The sequence below is a fragment of the Paroedura picta genome, chromosome 5 (genome assembly GCF_049243985.1).
Source record: "Paroedura picta isolate Pp20150507F chromosome 5, Ppicta_v3.0, whole genome shotgun sequence".
NCBI lineage: Eukaryota > Metazoa > Chordata > Lepidosauria > Squamata > Gekkonidae > Paroedura > Paroedura picta.
The window spans coordinates 122,957,078-122,981,999 of record NC_135373.1 but is presented as its reverse complement, the minus strand read 5'-3'; the positions used below and the strand labels follow the sequence as shown (position 1 = coordinate 122,981,999).

The 24,922-nt window shown below is 49.5% G+C and overlaps 1 protein-coding gene across 2 annotated transcripts in view; it reads left to right on the top strand.

Annotated features, from left to right (window-relative positions):
• Nucleotides 1-869: 869 nt before the first annotated feature.
• The window catches only part of TAF3 (TATA-box binding protein associated factor 3), a 132,157-nt gene continuing 108,104 nt past the window's right edge, over nucleotides 870-24,922 (top strand). The window contains exons 1-2 of one of the 2 annotated variants that reach the window (XM_077340299.1): nucleotides 870-1,227; nucleotides 5,092-5,334. In XM_077340299.1, the coding sequence (XP_077196414.1) occupies nucleotides 1,062-1,227; nucleotides 5,092-5,334 (409 nt within the window). In that variant the 5' untranslated portion in view covers nucleotides 870-1,061. The remainder of the gene's footprint in view (nucleotides 1,228-5,091; nucleotides 5,335-24,922) is intronic. The other variant, XM_077340297.1, reaches the window with a different exon arrangement.

Below are 24,922 nucleotides of genomic sequence, written 5' to 3'. Positions count from 1 at the left end.
GATAGGACACAGTGTAATTCAGGAGTAGTCAAATAAGCGACAGTATAATAACATATAACGACAGTTTCCTAACATTACATTACTGGTGGTCGCAACATTAAACAGATAACTGTGACCCCAAAGAGTGAGAAAGAGAGAAGGAGGGTGGGGAAAGGAAGGAAGGAGGAGGGGGGAATGGAGGAGAAAGAGAGGAGGGGAAAGAAAAAGCGAAGGGACGGAGGGGAAGAAAGGAAGGGAGAAGAGAAAGGAGGGAGGGAGGGGAAAGAAAGGAAGGAGAAAGAGTGAGAAAGGAGGGAGGAGAAAAAGAGAAGGCGGGAGGGGAAAGAAAGTAAAGTTTACGTTCTACATAAACGTTCTAAAATGTTTTATGTAAACCGCCCAGAGCCGTAGGGAAGGGCGGTATAAAAATCTAAATAAATAAATATAAATAAAATAAATAAAAGTGAAAAGGGAGGGAGGAGAGAGAAAGGAGGGGAAAGAAAGGAGTAGAAAGAGAAGGGGAAAGAAAGGAGGGAGGAGAAAAAGAGAAGGCGGGAGGGGAAAGGGAGAAGGAGGGAGAGAAGTTGAAATCTAAGCCTTCCCCTGGCATGGCATCTGAGGAAGCGTGCATGCACACGGAGGCTCACACTTTGCCGGTCTGCAAGGCGCCCCTGGACTCAAAACCGGCTCTCCCACTAGCACGCCTTTCAACCTCCCCTCCACAACAAAAACCTCGCACTGCGCACGCGCACACAGGAAAGGCACGGCAGGCGAGCGAAGGTCCTCTCGCTTTCCTATCCTGGCGAGGCTGCCGAAGATACCAGAGCAACCGATGAGCGGGGCCCCGCGCCTTCCTCCCCGTCGCGCAAGCGCGCTAGCCTCCCATCGACGCGCTCGGCGCTCGGCCGGCCCCGGCTGCCGCGCTGCCCGGGCGACCCCAAGATGGCGGCGCTGGCCGAGGCCGAGGCGTCTGAGGCGTCGCCGCCGTCGTCGTGAGCGGCCTGGGCCGCCGTCCCCCTCCGCTCGGGCCATGGCCTCGGGCTGGGCCCGGCCGGGCGCCGCCGCGCCGCAGTGAGGCGAGGATGTGCGAGAGCTACTCGCGCTGGCTGCTGCGCGTGTCGGTGGCGCAGGTGTGCCAGGCGCTGGGCTGGGACTCGGTGCAGCTCTCCGCCTGCGACCTCCTCACCGACGTCCTCCAGCGCTACCTGCAGGCCCTGGGCCGCGGCTGCCAGCGCTACTGCGAGCTCTGTGAGTGGCGGGGCGAGGAGGAGCGCCTCGGCGTTGCCATGGGCACGGGAGAGGGCGGGCCCGCGCGGTTGCCGGGGGGACGAGGGGGAAGGGGAGCCCTCTGCGTCGCCGCGGCAACGGCGTAACGGGAGAATGAAACCTACGCGGTGTGGGGGTGCAGGCCAGTAGGCGCTGATCTGGAGAGCTGGGTTTGATTCTATGCAGCACCTCCTCCGCATGCAGCTGGCTGGGGGACCGTGGGCTGGTCACAGTTCTCTTAGAGTTTCTCTCGCAGTGCAGTTCTCTCAGAGCTCCCACCCTTCACAGGGTGTCTGCTGTGGGAAGAGGAAAGGGAAGGCGAATAGAAGCCACTTTGAGACCCCCTACGGCAGTGAAAAGTGTGGTCAAAACCAACTCTTCGTTTTCCTCTCAGGGCTACTTAGACAGCTACTGAAGGAGGTGTGTGGTTTATGGTAACTTCTGGAGCGTCCTACTGATCAGGGCTTTCTGACCGAGGGCTCCGTCAAGCCGTCGGAAAAGAACATAAGAACATTATTGGGAGCCTGCATGTTGTGGAGGTTAAGAGCAGGAGGCTGCAATCTGGGGGACTGGGTTTGATTCCCCACTTCTCCCCATGCAGCCAGCCACTTTGAGACCCCAAACTAACTCTCCTTTTACTGCAGGGGTGGCCAAACGGGCTCTCCAGATGTCCAGGGCCTACCATTTTCATCAGCCACTACTCACAGAGTAGTTCTCAGCCCTAACCACCTCACAGAGTGTCTGTTGTGGGAAGAGGAAGGGAAGGCAGTTACAAGCTACTTTGAGATGCCTTCAGCAGTGAAAAGCGTGGTCAAAACTAACTCATCTTTTAGTGCTGGGGCTCTCCAGGTGTCTATGGACTACAATTTCCATGAGCCTCTGCCAGCATGAAGCCCTGTCTGTAATTGACCAGTGTGGCCACCCATCAAGTCATGTTTCTTGGTTATGGAGACCCAGGGTGGCTGGGTCCCCCCTGGCCACCAGTGGGGGATGGGAGACTAGGGTGGCTAGATCCAGGTTGGCAAACTCCTGGAGTTTTGGGGATGGCCTGGGGAGGACGGGGACCTTCCTGAGGTCCAATGCCATCAAGTCTACCTTCCAAAACATCTGTCTTCTCCTGGAGAACTCAGTAGTCTGGAGATGAGTTGTAATTCCGGCAGATCCCCAGGTCTCATACCCTAGAGCAGGGGTAGTCAAACTGCGGCCCTCCAGATGTCGGTGGACTACAATTCCCAGGAGCTCCTGCCAGCATTTGCTGGCAGGGGCTCCTGGGAATTGTAGTCCACAGACATCTGGAGGGCCGCAGTTTGACTACCCCTGCCTAGAGGCTGTTATCTCTTTGGGTACAGGGTAGACTAGGGTTACCAGCTCTGGGTTGGGACATTCCTGAAAATTTGGAGATGTCTCCTAGGGAGGGGCAGGCTTGAAGAAGAGCAGTGGGTTATGACGTGACTGAGTCCACCCTCTGTAGCAGCCGCTTCCTCCAGCGGAATTGTTCTTTGTAGTCTGGAGATGTAGGTATCTGAAGACGTGTGCGTGCATCTGAAAGCTTAGACCCACAATTAAACTTGGTCAGTATCCAACTTTGTTAGACTCAAACTTTGTTCTGTTGCTTTGGAGCAACATCTCCACCCACCTGAATCTATCTGAAGGAAACATGTATGCACAAGAAAGCTTATATCCAAACTCTCCCCTTCCCATTTTGAGGCACTCTGATTCTCAGGTCACCAATTTCTTGACCAGATCTGTAGGCAACCAGGCCCCAATTAGGAACACCTGCAAGATGGAACCAGCTTGAAGTAACATGCATTAACCCATGAAGGGAGGGATGGAGGTTGCTTTGCCACCTGAGAAGAAAGAGTAGATGCAGGCTATTGCTGAGGTTTGTGTGTTGGGAGAGGTAGAGAGAACTTTGGTGTTGCCACAGTTGATATAGTAGTCTGGGGTGTGTGGAAGGACAGAACAGGATTTCAGAAAGAGTATGATAGGATTTTTGTGGCTATGGGATAGCGGGTGGGGAAGGAAGCCATGGTTCTGACATGATAACGGGGTGGAGAAGGATCTCCATGAGTTAGGGGGAGGACCAGCAGCAGAGGAAAGGATCATAGTAGCAAAAGTGATCTAATCTTAATAGCAACAGGGGCAAAATACTGAGATGGAGAATGTGTACATGGAGCATCATGATGGGGGGAAGGGCAGAAATGCTGGGCATGCATGATCTCGGTAATCTTCACAACAGTCCTGTATGGTAGGAATATGCTAATCTTCCCTTATTGTGAATGTGGAGCTGTGGTTCTTGATTGTTCAGTTATTCTAAATATATATCATCATTATACTATTCAGCTAAATCGAAGAGGAAACTTTCTGTCCTATGTATATACCACACAATTCAATGGGAGCCGTGCAAAATTTGCCAGTGCATAGAGTTGTTTGATGGTTTTTGTCTTTAAGAAGTTTCTTAACTGTATCTTTTGAAGGGAGACTTTGATATCCATCTAAAATAGGCTGGATGAAGTTGCTTCCTATATCATTCTAGATGGAACAGTGTAGCATCCTTGCTTGGGTGACTTCCCCCTCCCCTTCCTGCTTCTCCTTGTGCTGAAATTCGAGAGCTTCTGAATTCATGCTAGATCATGGTTTTCCATCGTATCCCAACTTCAAATGCTGTGTTAAGAACTTTCTTTTCAAATCTCGATTAGACCACAGTTTAGCATCCTATTTGGCGAGAAGAATGCAAACCCTGGTTTGTGATTTGGAGGTAGCGACAAGCCACGGTTGGGTGTGGATTTCAAGAGTTTTATATTCTGGAAACCTAGAAAGCCTTCCAGAGGGAGCCTGCCCCCCCCCCACTCCCACCCAGGCCATCCAAACCTCTCCCCCCCTGTCGCGCCGACTTACCTTGTGGCCCCGGTGTTCAGCATGCGTGTGCTACGCTGGGGCAGCCCAGCATGCCCCGCCCCCGTGCATACACAGGGAACGGCGGGGCATCCTGTCCCGCCGCAACGGTATGGCGGCAGCGCTCATGAGCTGCCGCCGTGCATAAGAGGCCATGTTGGAACTAGAGTGACAGCTTCTGGATCTTGTTTGTCTTTGGGGACTTCGGAGAGCTGAAAGCTTCTTCATTTTTTCACCTGGGAGCTTCTTCCTTGATTTTCTATGCATGTTTCAAAATGTAGCCTTGGATCCTTTGTAACACAAGCAGAGAGAGAGAGAGAGAGAGAGAGAGAGAGAGAGAGAGAGATTAGTGTGTGTGTGTGGGGGGGAGGAATTTCTTGCCTCCTCCCTTCTGTTACTCTGCCTCCCTATACTATATCCCCTTAGCTACAGGGAACAAATATTGGACTACCAAGGAAGGGTGAGACGTGGGAAATTCCATTTTTGGCAGCATAGACTCCAAGCCAGGTTTGGATTCCTTTCACGTAGTGTAGAAAATGGAAGAATTTGAAGGACGAAAGATAGAAAAGCTGGGGTTTTATACCTTGCTTTTTACTACCTGGAGGAGTCTCCAAATTGGCTTGCAATCACTTTCCCTTCCTCTCCCCACCATAGATTCAAGCGGGTAGTAGTGTTGGTCTGTAGCACAACAAAAATAGAGTTTTAGTTCTTCATTGAGTCTGAGGAAGAGTGCCTGCACCCGAAAGCTCAAACCTTGTATAAATCTTTGTTGGTGCTATTGGACTCTATTTTTCTTGGCCTCCCCAACCAGCAAATGCTGGCAGGGGGTCATGGGAATCTGGACATCTGGAGGACCACAGGTTGACTACCCCTGCACTAGAGTGTTCATTTTTAAAGCCTTATTTAGTTGATCCTTATTAAAATTCCTCTCTTTCTCTCTTTTTGTTACAGATGGGCGGACAGATCCAATTTTGGAGGACATCGGGGATGCCTTCAAGCTTATGGGGGTCAACCTGCACGAACTGGAAGATTACATACTCAATATCGAGCCGGTCACTTTTGCGCATCAAATCCCCTCATTCCCCGTCAGCAAGAACAACATCTTGCAGTTCCCCCAGCCCGGAAGCAAAGATGCAGAAGAGAGGAAAGAGTACATTCCCGATTACCTGCCGCCCATCGTCTCTTCTCAAGAAGGTGAGCGATGGAACCACTTTTAAATTTTCGCCGCCTCGTTTCCTGAGCATGGCTGACGTGCGTTCGCTTCAGGTAGCCCAGGCTCTGCTGCCTGCAACGGCAGTTTTTGGTCATTCAGCAGGGTGCAAGGATAGTCGGTCTTTGAGACGTGCGGCTTCTTTGTCATTTTCCAGCAATTTGTAAGGGAGGAGCTAAGCGTCGTCGTAGGGATGGATGTTAGTGGTGGTGCTGGAAGGCCATTTTGCTGTGCAAATCTATCAAGGGAGTGCCGTCCGCTATTGTGATATGAAGCCAGGAAATGGAAATGTATTTATTTTAAAGCACGTGCGTCGGTGTGAACACACCATCCCGGTCCACTGCAACACGGGAGCCTGAGACAGACTAGGTATTGTAGCCCTCGGCAGACTTTAACCCAGGAAAACAAACGGAGAGGAATCCAGACTGGAAAATCTCAGCAGATTATTTTGGGAGAGCATGTCAGGGAAACAGACGTTGTTGAGGCTGGGGAACGCAGGGACAGCAAGGTAGTTACACACAAAACTTTGGTGCTACCATTCATTTCAAACCCCCTCTCCTCCCCAGAGCTTTTACGATTATGCGCCCAGCAGTCAGAAGGATCCCATGAAATAGTCTTAACACCGGGGAACAGCTAAGGCAGCCGATGGTTCTGGAAACCTGGGAGAACAGGAGGGGGGAGCGAGAGGAAAAGTACTCCGTCAAGAGCACTGAAGGGCTCTGGGAGTTTGGGCAAGCCAGACCATTAGTAGCAGATCATAAGCCACCATGACACAAAGACCAGGGGTGCAGCTCCATTCTGGGCAAGCCATGGTTGAGAGAGGGTTTCAAATGCACCTTGCAAGACTGTTGTTGAGACGATCGGAAAGTAACTTCCCTTGACTTCCATCAGACCTAGTCAGGAGATGCAATAGGGTCGGCAAGGGTAGTTCCCTCGCCCCCTTCGCCTCTGGCCTCCCAGCTTTCTTTTCCATCGTCTGCTGACCTTGTGCACCAGGCAGTCTTCACTTTTCTTGGATGTTTAGTTTAGGATGCTTAGGCTGATCCTGCGTTGAGCAGGGCGTTGGACTAGATGGCCTGTATGGCCCCTTCCAACTCTATGATTCTGTGATTCAGGCTACCTGTTTGGAATCCTGCCCTAGGAGTGGATCACATCCTTGGGATCCTCCCCAGGAGCTCAGCAGCCCAAAGATTACTCCTTCTTCTAGAGCTGTGGACACGGGCATTCGGCCTGCATGATCGCATGGGTGTTTGGCCACACTTGGCCTGCAGGTGGAGCCTTCACTAGATCCTGTGCTCTGAGTGCCATTCCCACTTCTCATAAGAACACTAGGCAGCTAAGAACATCAGAGAAGCCATGTTGGACCAGGCCAATGGCCCATCCAGTCCAACATCTTGTGTCACACAGTGGCCAAAATCCAGGTGCCCTCGGGAGGTCCACCAGCAGGGCCATAAGAACATCAGAGAACTCATGTTGGATCAGGCAAATGGCCCATCCAGTCCAACACTCTGTCACACAGTGGCCAAAACCCAGATTGGCATTAGGAGTTCCACTAGCAGGGCCAGAGGCCCAGCTGGCTGCCCGTGGAGGAGCAGGGAAACAAATCCGGCTCACCAGATTAGAAGCCGCTGCTCTTACCACTACACCAAGCTGGTTTTTCATCTCTTGTCGTTACACGGCAATGCTGATTTTGAGTAAGTTTTGAAGTAGAAGGAGAAATGTCTGGGTTTCACACTGATCCTCTGCTGACTGGGCATTTATGGGTAGTAATAAGTATAAGAACCAACTCTTCTTCTTCTTCTTCTTCTAATATAGCCCCAGGAAGAGCCCTGGTGGATCACCCTAAAGATCTGTCTGGCCTGGTATCACATTTCCCACAGTAGTGCCCCTGAGGCCTGTGGGAAGGGCAAAAACGTTGAGAAAGGCTGTAATAATAATGTTAAATATTGTGTTCGTGAATGCACTCTTGTGTAATACACACGGTGACCAGTAGATGGCGTCGTACTACTTTGCAAAAGGATTTGGTGGTCTTCTCTGAGAGTTTTTAAGGCACAGAAGCATTCAATCAGACCTTCAAAGAAGCTACAATATTTGGGAGGTAGAATTATTTTCTTATTTGACATCTTACTGCGCCTGCCTTAGTCATGGAGTCTCTGGACACTGTGTGCGTGCGTGCATTCGTTCGGTCATTCGTTTGTTCATTCATTCATTTGATTTTTAAATTGTCCTTCATATGGCTCAGAGCGGTTTACATATAACATCATGGGGATATACATGGAACAGCCTAACATCGTCAAATACAACAACAATAATCTAACATTGGTTCTAAATAATACAATTTCAGTGATCTTAAACAACAACAATGAGCCTCTTGTGGTGCAGAGTGGTAAGGCAGCAGTCATGCAGTCTGAAAGCTCTGCCCATGAGGCTGGGAGTTCAATCCCAGCAGCCAGCTTAAGGTTGACTCCGCCTTGCATCCTTCCGAGGTTGGTAAAATTAGTACCCAGCTTGTTGGGGGGTTAACGGTAATGACTGGGGAAGGCACTGGCAAACCACCCCATATTGAGTCTGCCAAGAAAACGCTGGAGGGCGTCACCCCAAAGGTCAGACATGACCCGGCGCTTGCACAGGGGATACCTTTACCTTTAAACAACAACAATATAAAAGGAACTGTAACTTAGCTAATGCCCCCCAGAGAGGTCAGACTGCTTCAGGCCATGGAAGGGATGTCTGAGGGGAACCTGTGGATGTTATTTGGGTTTGGTCAGTCTCAGGCAAATGCCTGGTAAAGGAACTCCCTTTTGCAGGCCCTGTGGAATGGTGGGACTTAACAAAACAACGCCATCAAAAAAGAGGAGCTGGTTTTTTTTTACACCACTTTTCACTAGCTACATAGCTTTTCACTACTCAAAGTAATTTATAAACAAATCCTTGTCCCCACAATGGACAAGCTGTGAGTAGGTGAGGCTGAGAGAGCCCTGACATTACTGCTCTGTGAGAACAGCACTATCAGGGCTGTGACAAGCCCAAGGTCACCCAGTTGGCTGCATGTGAAGGAGGAGCAGGGAATCAAAGCAGGCTCTCCAGATTAGAAGCTGCTGCTCTTAACCAGGACACCACGCTGGCTCAAAGGGTATGCAAGCGTGAACTACCTTCTGATGGAAAAGAAAAATGAAATTAAAAATGAAATGAGGCAGCTGTGTTGTTGAATGCAGTACATATGGAAATGGCAGAGGCCCTGAGGAAATGGAGAGCTTAAAGGCTTTGGGAAGCAGAGGGGCTAGGAAACCAGGGCTTGTAGCGTGGGATGGATAGATTTATTTATTTATCCATCGTATGGTGTGTGTCTGATGTTCAGAGCTGATTTGCTATTGCCTGCCTCTGCGCCATGACCCCTTATGTTCCCAGGAGGAATTGCCACCCAAAGAGACAGCTTAGTGTAGTGGTTAAGAGTGCGGACTTCTAATCTGGCAAGCCGGGTTTAATTCCCTGCTCCCCCACATGCAGCCAGCTGGGTGACCTTGGGCTCACCACAGCACTGATAAAGCTGGTCTGACCAAGCAGTGATGTCAGTGCTCTCTCAGCCTCACCCACCCCATAGGGTGTCTGTTGTGGGGAGAGGAAAGGCGACTGTAAGCCGCTTTGAGCCTCTTTCGGGTAGAGAAGAGCGGCATATAAGAACCAACTCTTCTTCTTCAGTAATATCTGGGCTCAGCCTCACCTCCCTCACAGGGTGTCTGTTGTGGGGAGAGGAAGGGAAAGGCTTTGGAAGCCGCTTTGAGACTCCTTCTGGTAGAGAAAAGCGGCACCTGAGAACCAACTCTTCTTCTTCTGGAAATCCTTGGAGGTCTCCCATCCAAATACTAGCCAGGGTCAGCTCTGCTTGGCTTCTAAGTTCTGGTGGGATCGAGCTTTCCTGGGCTATCAAGGATAGGTAGAGGAGGCTGGTATTGAAAGGTAGCAAAAAGAGGATGGGGAGGAGAGGGGCGTTCTGCACGATTGGAGTGTCACAGTCAGATGTTGTCTGAGCTGCTGTGATGTCACAGAATGTTCTGGAAGCAAATCTCACTGTGGCCAAGGACAGAAAGGAGACTGCCGGTGTCATCTGCCTTTCAGTATGCGAAACCGAAAATGCGACAGCGCAGAAATAACCTGCATGGTGACTCGGCTGGCCGGAGCAACAAGAACGCTCTTGGGCTTCCAAGTCATTTATGTCTGTTTTACAGTTTCATAATTTCATCACGACAGGGTAGCGGCTGGTTTTCAAGCAGCAGCGACCTCAGAGAGCCTTTGGAGCACTAATGTTGCCGCTGGCCAACAGCTGTGCATCTGCCAGTAGGAACGGTACCGCCGAGTTTTCTTTAACCACCTCCCAACTAAGCGCCCCCCTCCCTTCCCTCCTGTTTCTGGCTAGGAGGCCCATCTGAAATGACTTCTCCTGTCCACCGCCCACCCCGTACCCGATCGTTAGGTTCTGCATGGGCCCGTGTTAGGTCGTCCCCACCCCACTCCCCGGCTGGCATTCCCCCTTGTCGAGCGCCAGACGCTGATTGCTTTTGTACGACCGAACTTCCACGCGTGCATCGACCAAGCAGGGGAAGAAGCAACAGGAGAGACGGACAAAATGAGAAAGGCAGCCAAGCTTGAGAAATAGAAAGAGGATGCGGGGGTGGGGGTGGGGGGGCAGAGCCAGTAAGGAAAGACTGTTTCCAAAGGAAAAGAAAAGGCAAGAAGAACAAGGATGCAGGGGGGAAAAACTAGCTTCTGTTCAGTAGCGGGCACAACTGGTTTTCCTTTAGAACGTAGATGTAGAGGGGCTGTCGGCGGAGTTCATAACTTTTCCTCCTCCTTTTCAGCATGGTGACTATGGAAAATGTTGCAGGGATATTGATTGGGACAGGGTTCCCCAGTCTTTTTGAACCCGGGGGTTCCCTTTAGGATTTGGAATGTGGAACGGTGGGTGCAGCAATGAAATGGCCGCCAGCGGAGTAGAAGCCAGCCCCAAGATGATGGTCACACTTACACTGTGAAAGTTCTTGCACCGTGGTGGCAGTTGAAGCAACATTTTGTAAAGCCTGCACAGCCAATCAAATCTCGAACCGCGAATCAGACACCTTGATGAGCAGAAAAACACCCCTGCTTGACCCCACCCACTCCCTAAAAATGGTTGGCGGGCGCCAGAAAAGAGAAGAGGGGCTGATTTTTTTGTACCCCACTTTTGAATGTTATTTTGTTGGTTGGTTGGTTTGTTGGATTTTTAGGCCGCTCCTCTCTAGAAACAGTCTCGAGATGGCGAACAGCATAAAAAATCTCACACATCAATAATAAATTTATTAATAATTAAAAACGAATCGGCTTAAAAACTCAAAGCGGCTTTCCCATCCTCTTCCCACAGCAGACAGGTTCATGGAGTTATGAGAGCTCTAAGAGAACTAGGACTGGCCCAGGGTCACCCAGCAGGCCTCACGTGTATCAGAGGGGCTCCCAATCACCTTCCCTTCCTCTCCCCACAACAGGCACCCTGTGAGGTAGATGGGGCTCAGTGAGCTCTGGAAGAACTGTGACTGGCTCAAGGTCACCTAGCTGACTGCATGTGCAGGAGTGGGAATTCAAATCCTGTTCTCCAGATTAGAGGCTGCCGCTCTTAACCAAACACCAAGCTGGTGTCCATGGGTGCTGTGACGCCCCTGGGCGCCACCTTGGGGACCCCTGGATTGGACAATTCTGTTTTTTCTAAGCGTAAGTTATATGATAGTCTTGAGATGGCCATTTGTTCTAAGGAAAACTCAGACTATTCATCTTGGTTTGAAATGGGCCCGAGCAAAGCACGCCAGGGATGCTTCCCACCAAGGCTCCGGTCTCCCAACTTAAATGCAATTGTAGGGCCTAGTAATTAAATTAGGCCCTGGTTGGAAAGTTTGTCTTTGTGATGGATTGGAGGGTTGTTTCTTTGGGGAAACGGTGTCGTTGTTGTTTTGTTTTCACGTTTGCTTTCTCAGGCACGATGTTTTAAAAGTTTAAGTGGAAATCGCCTGATTAATGCTTTGGACAGCTTTAAAAAAAATCAAAGATTTCAGAGAAAGAGTTTAATTATTTTTCAGTTCAGTTGCCTCTTGGGGGGGAAAAATGGTTCCAGGGTAAATAATACTTCTAATTAAATCCTAAATTGTTTGCAGCCAAGGAGGAATCCCACCGTTGAAATGTAAACGGCTATTTGGGCTCCTCTGTCGCGAAGGCAAGAGAAGGAGAACAAAATCGGACCCCCAAGGAAAAGGGCGCCCATTAACGGTGTATTTGGGGCTAATGATCCGCATTTCTTAATGTGCCAATTTCAGGGAAAACCTAAAACAAAAACAAAAAGCGCCACCGTGGCTCAGGTTGTCGTGTCATTTTACTCCTTTTTTTCTCTTCTCGACAATGTTTTGCTTTATTCGGTGGCTTGCTCGGTTTCCTGCGCTGTGTACAGCTCGGGGATCTGATTACGTCGGGAGCATCGGGAGCAGTTCCACTCCAGAATGCATGCATACGTTTCAAATTAGGTTAACAGGCGCCGTCCATAGGGAACTCCTTGCCCTGCGTCTGGGCCCTTGCGCAGCTCCCGTTCGCCCCAGCATGATGGGGCAGCTCTCAGTCGATTGTCCCCATTGCCTGGTGGAAGCATGTTTTTACCCTCCGCTTTTCCGAAGCCTGCTGAAGGAGCCGTTGGCGGCTGCTAACCAAAATGGGGACAGAACGGCAATTGAAAATTGGTCAGCTGTAGCTACTGCCCTTGAAAAAGTAAAAAAAGCTTGTGAGAGCTGCTGTTTATCCCCGTTCCCTTCAGTACAGCGTTTCTCAGCTTTTTTGACCATTGAGAACCCCCTGAAACATTCTTCAGGCTTCGAGAAACCTTGGAAGTGGCATAATCATGCAGAATACGGTTGGGAAGCAGAGCTGGGGATACACCCACCCGGGAACGCCCCCCTTCCTACCCCCTCCAGGCCCATCATTGGCCATTTTGGGAAGGGAGGAGGGTCCATATGGCCATATATGGTCATATCACCTGATAAATGTTTAACAAATTTTAAATATATATAAAAAATTAACTTCCACCCATTCGCGTGACCCTTCCAGGGCTGTCAAGAAACCCCAGGGTTTCACAAAACCCTGGTTGAGAAATCCTGGGTTAGTCCGTCGTTCTGTATTCATCATTGTCTCCAGGCCCCCACTTTGACAAAACAACCCCTCCAGCATGTTAATGAGCCCTAAGCCAGATCTCGGTTAGCTAAGGAGGACTGGCCCTGGCTTTATATTTGGATGGGAGACCACCAAGGAGCACCAGGGTCATAACACAGAGGCCTTCCAAGTCTTGCAACTGGTACTCAAGCAGGGGAGAAGATTCCAGAGGTTTCCAAGAGCCAACTGAAGGAGCCCAAGGACAGCTTCTCCAATGGGTTTGATTTCGGCAGCAACCCCAGCATCACTTCCTTTGCCTACGTCAGCAACCTCCCTTGGCCGACAAAGATACAAGTGAGAGAACAGCTGGACTGAAAGCTAATTTGGGAGGGATGTTCGGTGTACGAGCATTCAGAGATTTTCAAATGCTCCAGCACTGAAACTCTTGTTGCCCCTTGAGGTGCGTCTGGACTCGAATCCAGCTGAATGTAAAGACTATATGAAGTGTTCTCATGGGGCATCTCACTCCTGATATCAATTCTGGCATAAAGCAAGTTCTCCGTTGACGTTTGCTTAGAGCTGAGGTCTGACTTTCTGTCAAGCTTGTGCTTCGGCAGCTGTGATCAGTTGGGCTTGTTTACTTCCCTGTTACTGTCTGGCCCCTCTTGTTCTTAGCAAGTTCTCATTCTTCTTCAGTAAAATAAGTGGTGGTCCATGGAGCTTGGTGGTCACCCAACACGGGTAGACTCTGTGGAGCTATAGCATCCTCACGGTTTTCAGCTCTGCTTGTGATCAGTTGAATAGTGCTGAGGGTGTGTGTGTGTGTGTGTATGCATTCCATTTGTTTGTTTGTTTATTGTATTTATATACCGCCCTCCCCTGAGGCTCAGGGCGGTTGACATAAAATGCAGAAAACAGTCCATCGAACTCAGTTTTTCACAATAACATTAACATTAAACTATAAAGTAACAGAGTATAATAATGCAAACAGGTCCAGAGCAGAATGCATGGGTGGATCTCTGGGAGGGAAGGAGGGAGCAGGGGCTCTGTGGATGTTTCTGGTCACCTGGTCTCAACCCAATGCCTGGCGGAAGAGCTCCCTTTTGCAGGCCCTGCGGAACTGTTTAAGCTCCATCAGGGCCCTGATCTTCTCTGGGAGCTCGTTCCACCAGGTGGGGGCCAGGACAGAGAAGGCTCTGGCCCTGGTTGAGGCCAGGCAGGCTTCTTTAGGTCTTTTTGTCAGTCAGCATGACTGCATTTATAATTCACCTGTGGACTTCCCAAGATGGGAGTTGTCAGACTCCAGGTAAGCACAAACCGCTCATTTTCGAACACTTCCTCAGAGGTGTTACCTAAACACAAATGTACTTAATGGTTAATCCGGAAACTCATTTTGACGTTTGTCCCTGCTTATCAAGCCTAATAAATAGACATAGACTTTTCTTAGAAGACTTTATTGTTCGGCAATTTGTCGGACCCTGTTCTTCTTTTTGACTTTGTTGGACCACCAGAAATTCCTTTGGAAACTCCAGGTAAGAGCAGATAAGCGAAGAAGCTGGCCGACTGGCCACGATGAAGAACGGAGTAGAAGAATAGTCTTTAATTGAGATTCAGATCAGTACATAGCCAAAATGTGGACCGGCGAAAAGACACATTTTCACAGCTTTCCTCAGTGGCCTCATGATGTTGAATCAGAATAAAAGTAACAAGCAGCAAACGACTTGCTGAAAAGATCTTCAGTGGGGGACTGAGTAGCTTTGTAGGCGAAGCCATCAACTGGAAATGCCGGGGATGGAACCTGGGGCTTTCTGTAGAGCCAGTTTGGTGTAGTGGTTAGGAGTGCGGACTTCTAATCTGGCATGCTAGGTTCGATTCTGAGCTCCCCCACATGCAGCCAGCTGGGTGACCTTGGGCTCGCCACGGCACTGATAAAGCTGTTCTGACCGAGCAGTTCTGTCAGGGCTCTCTCAGCCTCACCCACCTCACAGGGTGTCTGTTGTGGGGAGAGGAATGGGAAGGCGACTGTAAGCCGCTTTGAGCCTCCTTCGGGTAGGGAAAAGCGGCATATAAGAACCAACTCTTCTTCTTCATGTTAAGCAGAGGCTCTTCCAATGAGCCAAGAATGAGACTCTAACGTATAGCTGTCTTCTACTGGCTCAGATCCTCCTTGGTCCATCAAGGGCAGGACTGTCTACTTAGACTGGCAGCAGCTTTCCAGGGGCTCAGCTCTCAGAGGTCTTTCCCATCACCTACTGCCTGGTCCTTTTGCCTAGAGGTGTTGGGGACTGAGCCAGGGACCTTCTGCATGCCAAACAGAGGCTCTCCCATTGAGTCACAGGCCCTTTCTACAGCTCTCCAGGGTCTCAGGCAGAGGTCTTTCCCATCCCCTGCCTGGTCCTTTTTAACTGGAGATGCTGGGGATCAATGCCAGTGAGCCGTGTGACTTTCCTTTCCAGGTGAGCACTGGAAGCTGCCTTATACTGAATATGAACGTTGGCCCATCTATGTACTTATTGTGTTCTTAGACTGGCAGTGTCTCTCCAGGTCTTTCCCATCACCTCCTGCCTGGTCCTTTTAACTGGAGATGCTGGGGATTGAACCTGGGACCATCTGCATGCCAAGCAGGTGCTCTACCACTGAGCTACAACCCCTTCCCGCAGCTGTTCAGTGTCTTCAGGTTGAGGCTTTCCCGTCACCTCCTACCTGATCCTTTTCAACTGGAGATGTTGGGGATTGAACCTGGGACCTTTTGCATGCCAAGCAGATGCTCTATCACTGAGCCCCAGCCTCTCCAGTGTGCCTTGATTGTCTTGCAGATGTCTGAATTGGAGGGTCTCGGAGACCCTCCCCCTAGCTGTCCCCGTCCCTTTTTATTGTTTGGAATAACGCAACGAATTCCCCCCTTCCTCCCCGATACAGTAGTACTCTTTAGAGAAATGTGTTTCTTTCTCTTTCTCTTTTCCCTTCCCCCCCACCCCCTTTTTGGCTGGCGTTCAGTGTCAAGCCAGCTTTGCGGTTTTAAACGTGGCAAAAAGCTCATTTTTGGGATAATGATGGTTTACAAGAGTGCTTATTTTGTGTAATGTGGGTTTCTCCAGTGTTAGCTTTTCCACGTACGCTTAGCCTCTGCAATTGACACATTAGCTGCGTTTTGTTGTTTCCCCCCTCCCCCCCTCCCATGCGCGCCACGCTAATTCTGTCTGACAGACACAATTGGGAATAGCAAAGGAGGAAATCGCATATTTTGGCCAATCGGTAGCGCTCAGGAAGTCTCAGGGCCGTAGGAAGGGAGAGCCACTCACCTTTCATTTCCTCTCGAGTCCGGTGTGTCCAGATTAACTTTAAAGGCGGAGGCGACGCTGGTCGAAGGATCTGGCCTCCAATCGAGTCGCTGCCTCCGCTCGGAGCCCATCTCAGCAGGCGTCCCCTCTCCGGCCAAAAAAGCTCTTTTAGCTAAGCTGTCGGGTATCCTATTGCAAATTAAATACGAAACAAAGCAAGGCTTGGTTTTGTGTAAGGGGACTTGAAAGCATTAGTTAAAGAGGCTTTCTTTTCGCGTTGTGTATCTTAAAGGCACCGTTGCCACGGAAGGGTGTAATTCTCCCCCCCTCTCCCGTGTCTTGGGTGGTAAAAAAAGAGACGTCGGACAAATGGTCAAGTTTATATACTTTGTATACTAGTTGTACAGGACACCCCAGAGGTAAGGGAATGGTTAAAAATCCGTGGGTTTCGAGAGTCCTGCCACCTATGTTTACAGTCTGAAGAAAATTGGTGTTGGAACGGCGTGGGGTGACCGAGAACACGCTAAATTTTAACGGACGCTTTAATGTCGCGCTTCAGAGGGTCCTATGTTGATCCCCATCGATTGGGAGAAAAACGGGCTATAAATATTTTTAATGAATAGTCTTTGAAGAACTGGCCAGAGCGCTGCTTGTACGTGATCGATCAAGATGGGCAGCTGGGTTAGTCTGTCCGTAGCAGCAGGAAAGAGCAAGAGTCCTGCCGTACTTTAAAAGACTAACCACATCTGTGGTTGGGGATTGATTGATTGATTTACTAGGGGCCAAGCCCGCTGCATTCAGGAATACAACGGGCGCTAGATTGGGGGGGGGAGGGGAGGGTGGAAGAACTCTGTGGATGGCCTCTCCCGCCCCTGAGGACCTGCAAAGCTGGAGGCTGGAGGCCCCTGGGAAGGGAACACAAGCAGGGGCAGTTCTCATGCAGCAGGGATCTGCAGCCTCTGAACCTGGGAGGGAAGTGGAAGCAGGAGGGCGTGGTCAAGGGTAGGGGATGGAAGGCAATTGGCTGGCAAGCCAGTTGGAGGAGGAGGCACTCAGGGGCGGGACAGCCGTCCTGAGTCGGTGTTAAGCACTGAGTGGCACTTAAGCCATGAGACCAGCTCCTCCCTCCAAAATATATTTTGTGGAACAGATCTTAAAGTATGCCACCCCTCCTGACGAAGTCATGAGCTGAAGCGAACAGTGGCTCATGAAAGCTCATATCCTGCCACAAATTTTGTTGGTTTTTAAGGTACTGCTGGATTCTTGCTCTTTTCTACAATCTGTATTTGAATGATTCATTCTTACCAAATCCCCCCCCTCCCACGGCAGCAAAGACTGCATAGCTTTTCCAAAATTCATTTACAAAAGGAAGCAGAGCTGTTTTTATCGTACCTTGCTTTTTACTACCCGAAGGCATCTCAAAGCGACCCACGTCACCTGCCCGTCCTCTCCCCACAAGAGACACCCAGTGAGGTAGGTGAGGCTAAGAGAGCTCAGACAGAACTGTGACTGGCTCAAGGTCACCTGGATTGCTGCATGCGGAGAAAGAATGGGGAATCAGACCTGGTACTTCAGATTAAAGGCCACGGCACTTAACCACTCCGTCAGACTGGCTCACTTAGAATCAGCGTCTTAAAAGTATGAAAAGCACATCATTGGTCTCTTAAAGATGATCAGTGAAGCAACCTTAACAAGCATCAACTTCTAAAACTGTAGGATGGATGCAGATCAGATTCTTCCAAGGAGCAAGACTGCTGTATCGGAGAGCTGTGTGCGGAGAGAATAAGTCACTGCTGATGGATTCCTGTTTAATGTTGGTTGAATCATAGAATCATAGAGCTGGAAGGGGCCATACAGGCCATCTAGTCCAACCCCCTGCTCAACGCAGGATCAGCCTGAACTTACAACATGTGGAGGCAGAGTGGAGGAACAAGCCCAGTTCTCCCGATGAGGCCACCACTCCTAACCTCGACACCAAGGGTGGCCAAACTGTGGCTCTCCAGATGGCCATGGACTGCAGTTCCCATGAGCCCCTGCCAGCGCATGCTCGTTCTTGGTCATCTTGTTCTCATTTTTCTTCTTGTTCTTCTTTTTCCATATTTTATAGGCATTTGTGTTTTGAGCATGGTTTTAATTATTGAAGTGTTGTAGAATAGAATCATAGACATAGAATCATAGAGTTAAAAGGGACCTCATGGGTCATCTAGTCCAACCCCCTGCACTGTGCAGGACATTCACATCCCAGTCGCTCATTGTTTTAATGCTCATTGCCTTGCGGACCTGGCAATCGGTGGCCAGGTGGTACAGAAACGTTTCAAATAAATAAAAGCTGAGGCTCACTTCCTGACTAGCGTTCTCATTGTCTTGGGAATTGCTTCAAGTTGCTTCCAGTGACCTCATAAGGTTTTCAAGGCCACAGGTGTGGAGAAATGGCTCGCCCTTCCCTCTGACTCTTCGCTGCTGCCTTATACCAGCTCCTGGCATTGCAGTTGTGTGAAGGTCATCCTAAGAAAGCAGGATAAACAATCACAACCAGGGCACGAAAGTACCAGTCTCTTGTTTCCTTAGCACCTGGTATTCAAATGTGTTCCTTCTCTCCATGGAAGCTTGTCTAGAAGGTCTTTCCAATGAGTTTGTATAATCCACTGAGAATTTAGAGCAGCCTTTTTCAATGTTTTCATCATGGAGGAACCCCCCCCCCCAAATATTTATTCAGACTTTGAGGGACCCTGGAAGTGGTTAAATGCCCCACCAGATAAGTGGCCACGAAAGTTAGACACAGGAGCCAGCCACCCGATCAATTGATCATTGACCATTGTGGAGAAAGAGATGAGGCCTGTAGAGATACACGGGAAGTGGGCTCCAGTGATGTCTAATGATGGCAGCCAAACTTCTGGGAAAGGTCACATAACCCCTTGAGAGCTCTTCCCCGAAACCCTGGTTGCAGATCTTGGACTTAGAAGAAAGAAGTCTACCAGGGAACAATGTAGACCGGGGTTAAGCTGAAGGAAAGTCGTGCGTGTAGTTCAAGCATCCACCACTGGAGATTCTGGAATGACATTTGCAGACTTTCAGAGAAGAGTCGGCGAGGTTTCTAAGGACGAGGACTTAGGCCTAGAATTTATTTATTTTTGAACTTGAGTAAATTATTGGCGAGGCTTCCTTCGGAGATTCTTGATTATTTGCATTCGTTTTGCAACTCGGCGGGAGTCTTGATGGTCACTCCACTCCTAAATCTTATTTCACGCTCTTGGTCTGGCGTTTCGGAGTCACTTGGGTGCAGAGATTATGGTTTTTTAAAATATATATATATAATATATATTTTAAGCAGTGAGGATGTGTGAAATCATGCCAAGGTTATGGTTTGCTGGCAGCCTCCTCTGAAATCCTGTTGCTGTATGCCCAGCACGTAATTCGTCGCCTTCTCCCTGCACACAGATCGCAGCCCCAGAAGCTTCAAGCTGTTTTTCGACCCTGGAGGTGTGTTGAGGATCCCTGGGAAAATGCACTCTCCCCCCCCCCCACACCCCGAAGGGATTTGAGTTCTAAAGTCCTCTGGTTGCGTTTTGTTCACTGGGAAAGTAGAGGGATCCTCAAATCAAAGTGTAACTTTAATTGTCTAGACCAGAAGCTCCCGACTTGGTGTTTGCTGGCTTCATGGTGCCCGCATAGTCCTTTCCTGGCGCCTCCCAAGTGTTTTTAGAAACTGAGTGGGACCAGGCAGAGGGTCTATCTGGTCAGGTTTCCAATGGACCATCAGAATTATTATTAATTATTATTATTATTAAATGTAAATGTTATTGCTGTTACCACCTTGAATAATGTTATCTGTACTATTAGGTTGCTTTATGTAAACTGCCCTGAGCCTTCGGGGAGGGCGGTACAGAAATGAATGAATGAATGAATGAATGAATGAATGAATGAATGAATGAATGAATGAATGAATAAGATTTATGACTCGCCTCTCCCCGGAGGCTCGAGGCGAGTTACAGCATTTTAAATCCCAGTAGAACTATCATGCCTCCGCTGCCACCTCCTGTCTCCCAGGAGTTGTCACAGCTGAGCCAGCTCTAGCAGAAGAGAGAGGGGCATCTGAATGTGCAGCAGGGGAAAGCAGCACAAGTCAGCCAGACTCCTTCCAAGAGGCATCTCTGGTGCAGCTGCAGATGCATTCCAGCCCTGACAGCTCGCCTGAATGACACAGACAAAGCAGGATGGTGGTGTTTGCTGAACGCCGAAGGAGCCAGAGACTGCAGGCGTGCTGTCAAAGTAGATGGGGCCCAGCTGGGATAGCTCCTGGGGAGGATGAGTGAGTCATCCCCCAGGTGCAGCCAATTAGCTGGGCTGCTTTTAGGAGAGACAGCAGCAGCTCTTCAGCGTGGATGCAATCTATGCAGAAACCCTCCTGTCCAGCTTGGATTCCTTGGTCCGAACTTCTGACTCCCAGCAAACGGCTTTTGACTGTGCACCAGGTAATTGGACTGGCTTTGTGAATATATGTTTACCTGGACTCCGACCTTGGCTTTCCCTCGACTACTCTTTGCCTCGCCCTTAATTCTGCTTGCTTTGATTCCTAGCGACGTGGACTGGACTTTGACTTTGCTTTGGTGTGAACTCCGGCTAGGCTCTGCAGGCACCTTCCAGCTCCGGCCAGGCACCTTCCTGCACAGCTGCCACTGGGTGTGGCCAGCTAGGGCAGCATAAAAGCCCTATGTGGAATAAAACAACAATACAATAATAACAGTCCTGCAATAAATTCTAACCACAGTTATAATAAGATGAGGCGGTAAAAACACAACTCTTACCTACCACCCACCCCAAGGACCAACCAATTTGATTTGCCTGTGCAGATTTTTGGAAATGTTGCGGCGGTGGCAGCAGCTGCCACACCACATCAAGGATATCTGCGGTGTGGCTGAAGCCGAGGCAACCAATTAATTTTTTAAAATTTATTTTAATGCATTTGATTTGATTTTATGTATTTATTTACTTATTAAATTTGTAACCCGCCACTCCTGGGCCAGCTGGCTTGTGGCGGTTCACCCCAAGAGTAAAATCACAATAAGACAGTTACCAAAGATTAAAACCCTCAAGCCACCACCACCCCACGAGGCTCAGGGTGGGTATTTATTTATTTTATTTATTTATATTTATATACCACCCTCTCCCGAGGGCTCAGGGTGGTTTGCAGGGCATGGGAAACAGATACAGATAACATGAGGTAGCACATGTGACAACAGCAATAACACTACAACCACAATAACTCCAACATGATAACAGCAATAATAATATGATAGAACTGCAAAGGAGCCTCAGCTCAACTCTAACTGGGACCCAGTGCGTTAGGCAGATTAGTGGCGGTCATAATATGAGTGGGGGGGGGGGTTGGGGGCCAATTGGAAGTGATGGTTTGGGTCGACCTCAACCAAATGCCTGGTGGAGGAGCTCCCTTTTGCAGGCCCTGCAGAACTGTTTGGGTTCTGTCAGTATCAGATGTTAGTTCAATAAGATGTTAGAGATTTGGAGGGAGGGGCCATATAGATCTTCTATGCCCTGGCCTCAACGGAACACCTGGCGGAAGAACTCCATCTGGGAGTCCTCACAGAATTGCCGTAGCTCCGGCAGGGCCCTCACCTCTTCTGGGAGCTCATTACACCAGGTAGGGGCCAGGAGTGAAAAGGTTAAGGCCAGGTGTACCTCATGTGGCTCAGGGATCACCAATCTGTTTAAACTCACAGAGCGGTGAGCTCAGTGAGGGGCTTAGGGAGTTCAGCAGTCCCTTAGATTTTGTGATTGGTTCAATCCCCTGCAGCAGCCATTTCTTGGCTGTGCCCACCATGTTGTGGCATGGGTTCCCCACCACGGAAGTCACCATTGGCCCCAAGGGGAGCATATTTTTCTCACCTCTGTTTAGAACTTGACTTCATTGTTGGGTTTTCCCCAAAGACGTTAAGGGAGTTGCAATTTCTCATAAGGCTCGACTGTGTACTGAGAGCTACTGTCTCTCTGCTCCAGTAAAACCGGTTCCATTTACATCAGTGGTTCTCAACCTTCTGAATGCCGCGACCTTTTAGAAGAAGAAGAAGAGTTGGTTCTTATATGCCGCTTTTCCCTACCTGAAGTAGGCTCAAAGCGGCTTACAGTTGCCTTTCCATTCCTCTCCCCAGTTCCTCCTGTTGTGGGTTCTTTCACAGAAATTAAACCAGAACTGACCAATGGCAGTTCCCTTGTTCATGATTGTATATAAATTGGGCTTTTCTGGGGTTTCTCAGTTCAGTTCTGCCTCTTGTCCCACCATGCCCATCTCAGTCTTTTCCACTGCTCCAGACAGACGAACGCTCTCTCAACCTACCCCGCAAGGCCGTTGTGTGGTTGGCGCCCTCTCCCCTGGCCAAGCTGCTTGCCCTGCAGCGACCTCTGTGAAAGGATCGTTTCACCCCCAAAGGGGGTTGAGAACCCCCCATAAGACCCTGGACAAATTATGCCCAAATTATGCCTAGAATTAAACTCAAACTCTGGACTCAAACTCTGCTCTGTTCCATTTACAGCTACTTGGTGTCTTTGTCATTTGAGACTACTGATAAGTCTTGTGGTTAATCCCGTTCCCCATGACTGTTCATTTTTTTTTAAAAGACTTGCTGCGTTTATTTTATTTATTTTATTAGGGAGCAAAGATACTTAGCCAGGATCTTAAGTTCTGGCTACGTGCTTATTAATTAAATTTTATTTTGCTTAAACCTATTAATTAGTTTGTTTATAGCTCATGCTGCCTGAAAGGTTTGGGAAGTTGTGCGGTCTGGATATTAAACCCTCCCAGCAAAATTGCATTGCAAGTCAATACAGTAAAAGACCTATTTAAAATAATACTACATTTCCCATCCAGTTACGAGCTTCGCTCGGCCTGCAGAAGCCGGCTCAGATACGGAAGTCTTCACATCGCTGCTTGTGGAAAATCTTCACGTTTTGGGTCCAGAAGTGCCGTGGAGGAAAGCTCAGATGTGGGCTATGGCTCAGTGGCAGAGCCTCTGATTGGTATGCAGAAGGTCCCAGGGTCAGTCCCCAGCATCTCCGGTTAAAAGGCCAGACAGTGGGTGATGTGAAAGACCCTGAGACCCTGGCGAGCCACTTGATGTGAAGGACCTCTGCTGAAGACTCTGCAGAGCCACAGAAAGGGGTTGTGGCTCAGTGATAGAACATCTGCTTGGCATGCAGAAGGTCCCAGGTTCAATCTCCGGTTAAAAGGCCAGACAGTGGGTGATGTGAAAGACCTCAGCCTGAGACCTTGGAAAGCCACCGCCAGATGGACAAGGCTGACTTTGATGACTCATCGGTCAGATTGAGTATAAGGCAGCTTCATATGTGTGTGTCCAGAGCTTGGGGACATCCTCCAACATCATCTCTTGGGTCATCCCTAGCTAGTATTTGGATCAGCAACCTCCAAGGAATACGAGGGCCATGACCCAGAGGCAGGCAGTGGCAAGCCACCTCTGAATGCCTGATTTCTTGAAAACGGTTGTTCTTGCTGCTGGCAGGGGCTCATGGGAATTGTAGTCTGCAGTCGTCTGGAGAGTCACCGTTTGGCCACCCGTCAGAGTGGGCACTGCCAGTCCCCAGAAGCATTGATACATCCCAGAATGTGCTATTGGGTCCTGACACTCCTCCCCCTCTCCCATAAAATCTCTCCACTTCCATTTTGCAACACAGTTGGAAGCATTTACTGGAAATGTCCGGTGAAATTTCAGAGCAACATTTGAGTCCAGCGGACCCTCTGAGGCCAACAAAGCTTCATTCAAGGTATGAGCTTTCTTTAGCTGGAGTCCAGCTGCATGAGTAACGGGGCCATAAGCCTAGCAGAGATTGGATTAAAGCAGTCGTTAACATCTGCAAACAGCAGCAAATGAGCAGTGTACTTGACAAAGTGCGCCTGCACATGAAAGCTTATAGCCACCCCCACTTTTTGCGGCAGTGAATTCCATGTGTTCATAACTCTTTCTAACCCTACAGCTTTCTAACCCTACAGCTTATTGAATCAAGTGCCCATGGGTTCTTGTAATGTGATCATAGATCTGCTTTTCATGTTTGTTAAACATTTATGGGGTGATATGATCAGACTTCTAATCTGGCGAGCTGGATTCGATTCTGCGTTTCCCCACATGCAGCCACCTGGGTGACTTTGGGCTCACCACGGCCCTGATAAAGCTGTTCTGACCGAGCAGTGATATCAGGGCTCTCTCAGCCTCACCCACCTCACAGGGTGTCTGTTGTGGGGAGAGGAAAGGAAAGGCGATTGGAAGCCGCTTTGAGACTCCTTCGGGTAGGGAAAAGCGGCCTATAAGAACCAACTCTTCTTCTTCAGTAATCTCAGGGCTCTCTCAGCCTCCCCTCCCTCACAGGGTGTCTGTGGTGGGGAGAGGAAAGGGAAGGCAAATATAAGCCGCTCTGACCCTCCTTTGGATAGAGGACAGCTCCTTTTGCTGTGGTAGCAGCTGATGCCAAAGTAACGTTTCAAAAGATCCAGACAGACCATCACATCTCAAAAGCCCTATCTGGCCCTGCCACTTCCTAAAAGCATTTGGCAGGCGGCAGAAAAGGTGATCTAGTCTAAGTGTCAGGGCAGCCAGAGAAGACTTTGGGCATGTCTGAAACGCTGGCACGCAGAATCAAGTTGTCACAGTTGTATTTTTATCTTAAGGCTTCTAGAAAACAGCCCCCTTATAGGTGTTTAGCCTCTTGTGGCGCAGAGTGGTAAGCGGCAGAAATGCTGTCTGAAGCTGTCTGCCCATGAGGCTGGGAGTTCGATCCCAGCAGCCGGCTCAAGGTCGACTCAGCCTTCCATCCTTCCGAGGTCGGTAAAATGAGTACCCAGCTTGCTGGGGGGTAAACGGTAATGACTGGGGAAGGCACTGGCAAACCACCCCGTATTGAGTCTGCCATGAAAACGCTGGAGGGCGTCACCCCAAGGGTCAGACATGACTCGGTGCTTGCACAGGGGATACCTTTACCTTTAAGATGGCCTTATGCTGTTGGGCTGGTGTGGAGAAGCAAGTAGTGGCCTTCTGTGTCCCCAGACAATTAGGTTTGGTGTTCTGAGCCACCCTGGTAGAGAGAGGCGGCCTCCTGAGAGCACAAACCGCCG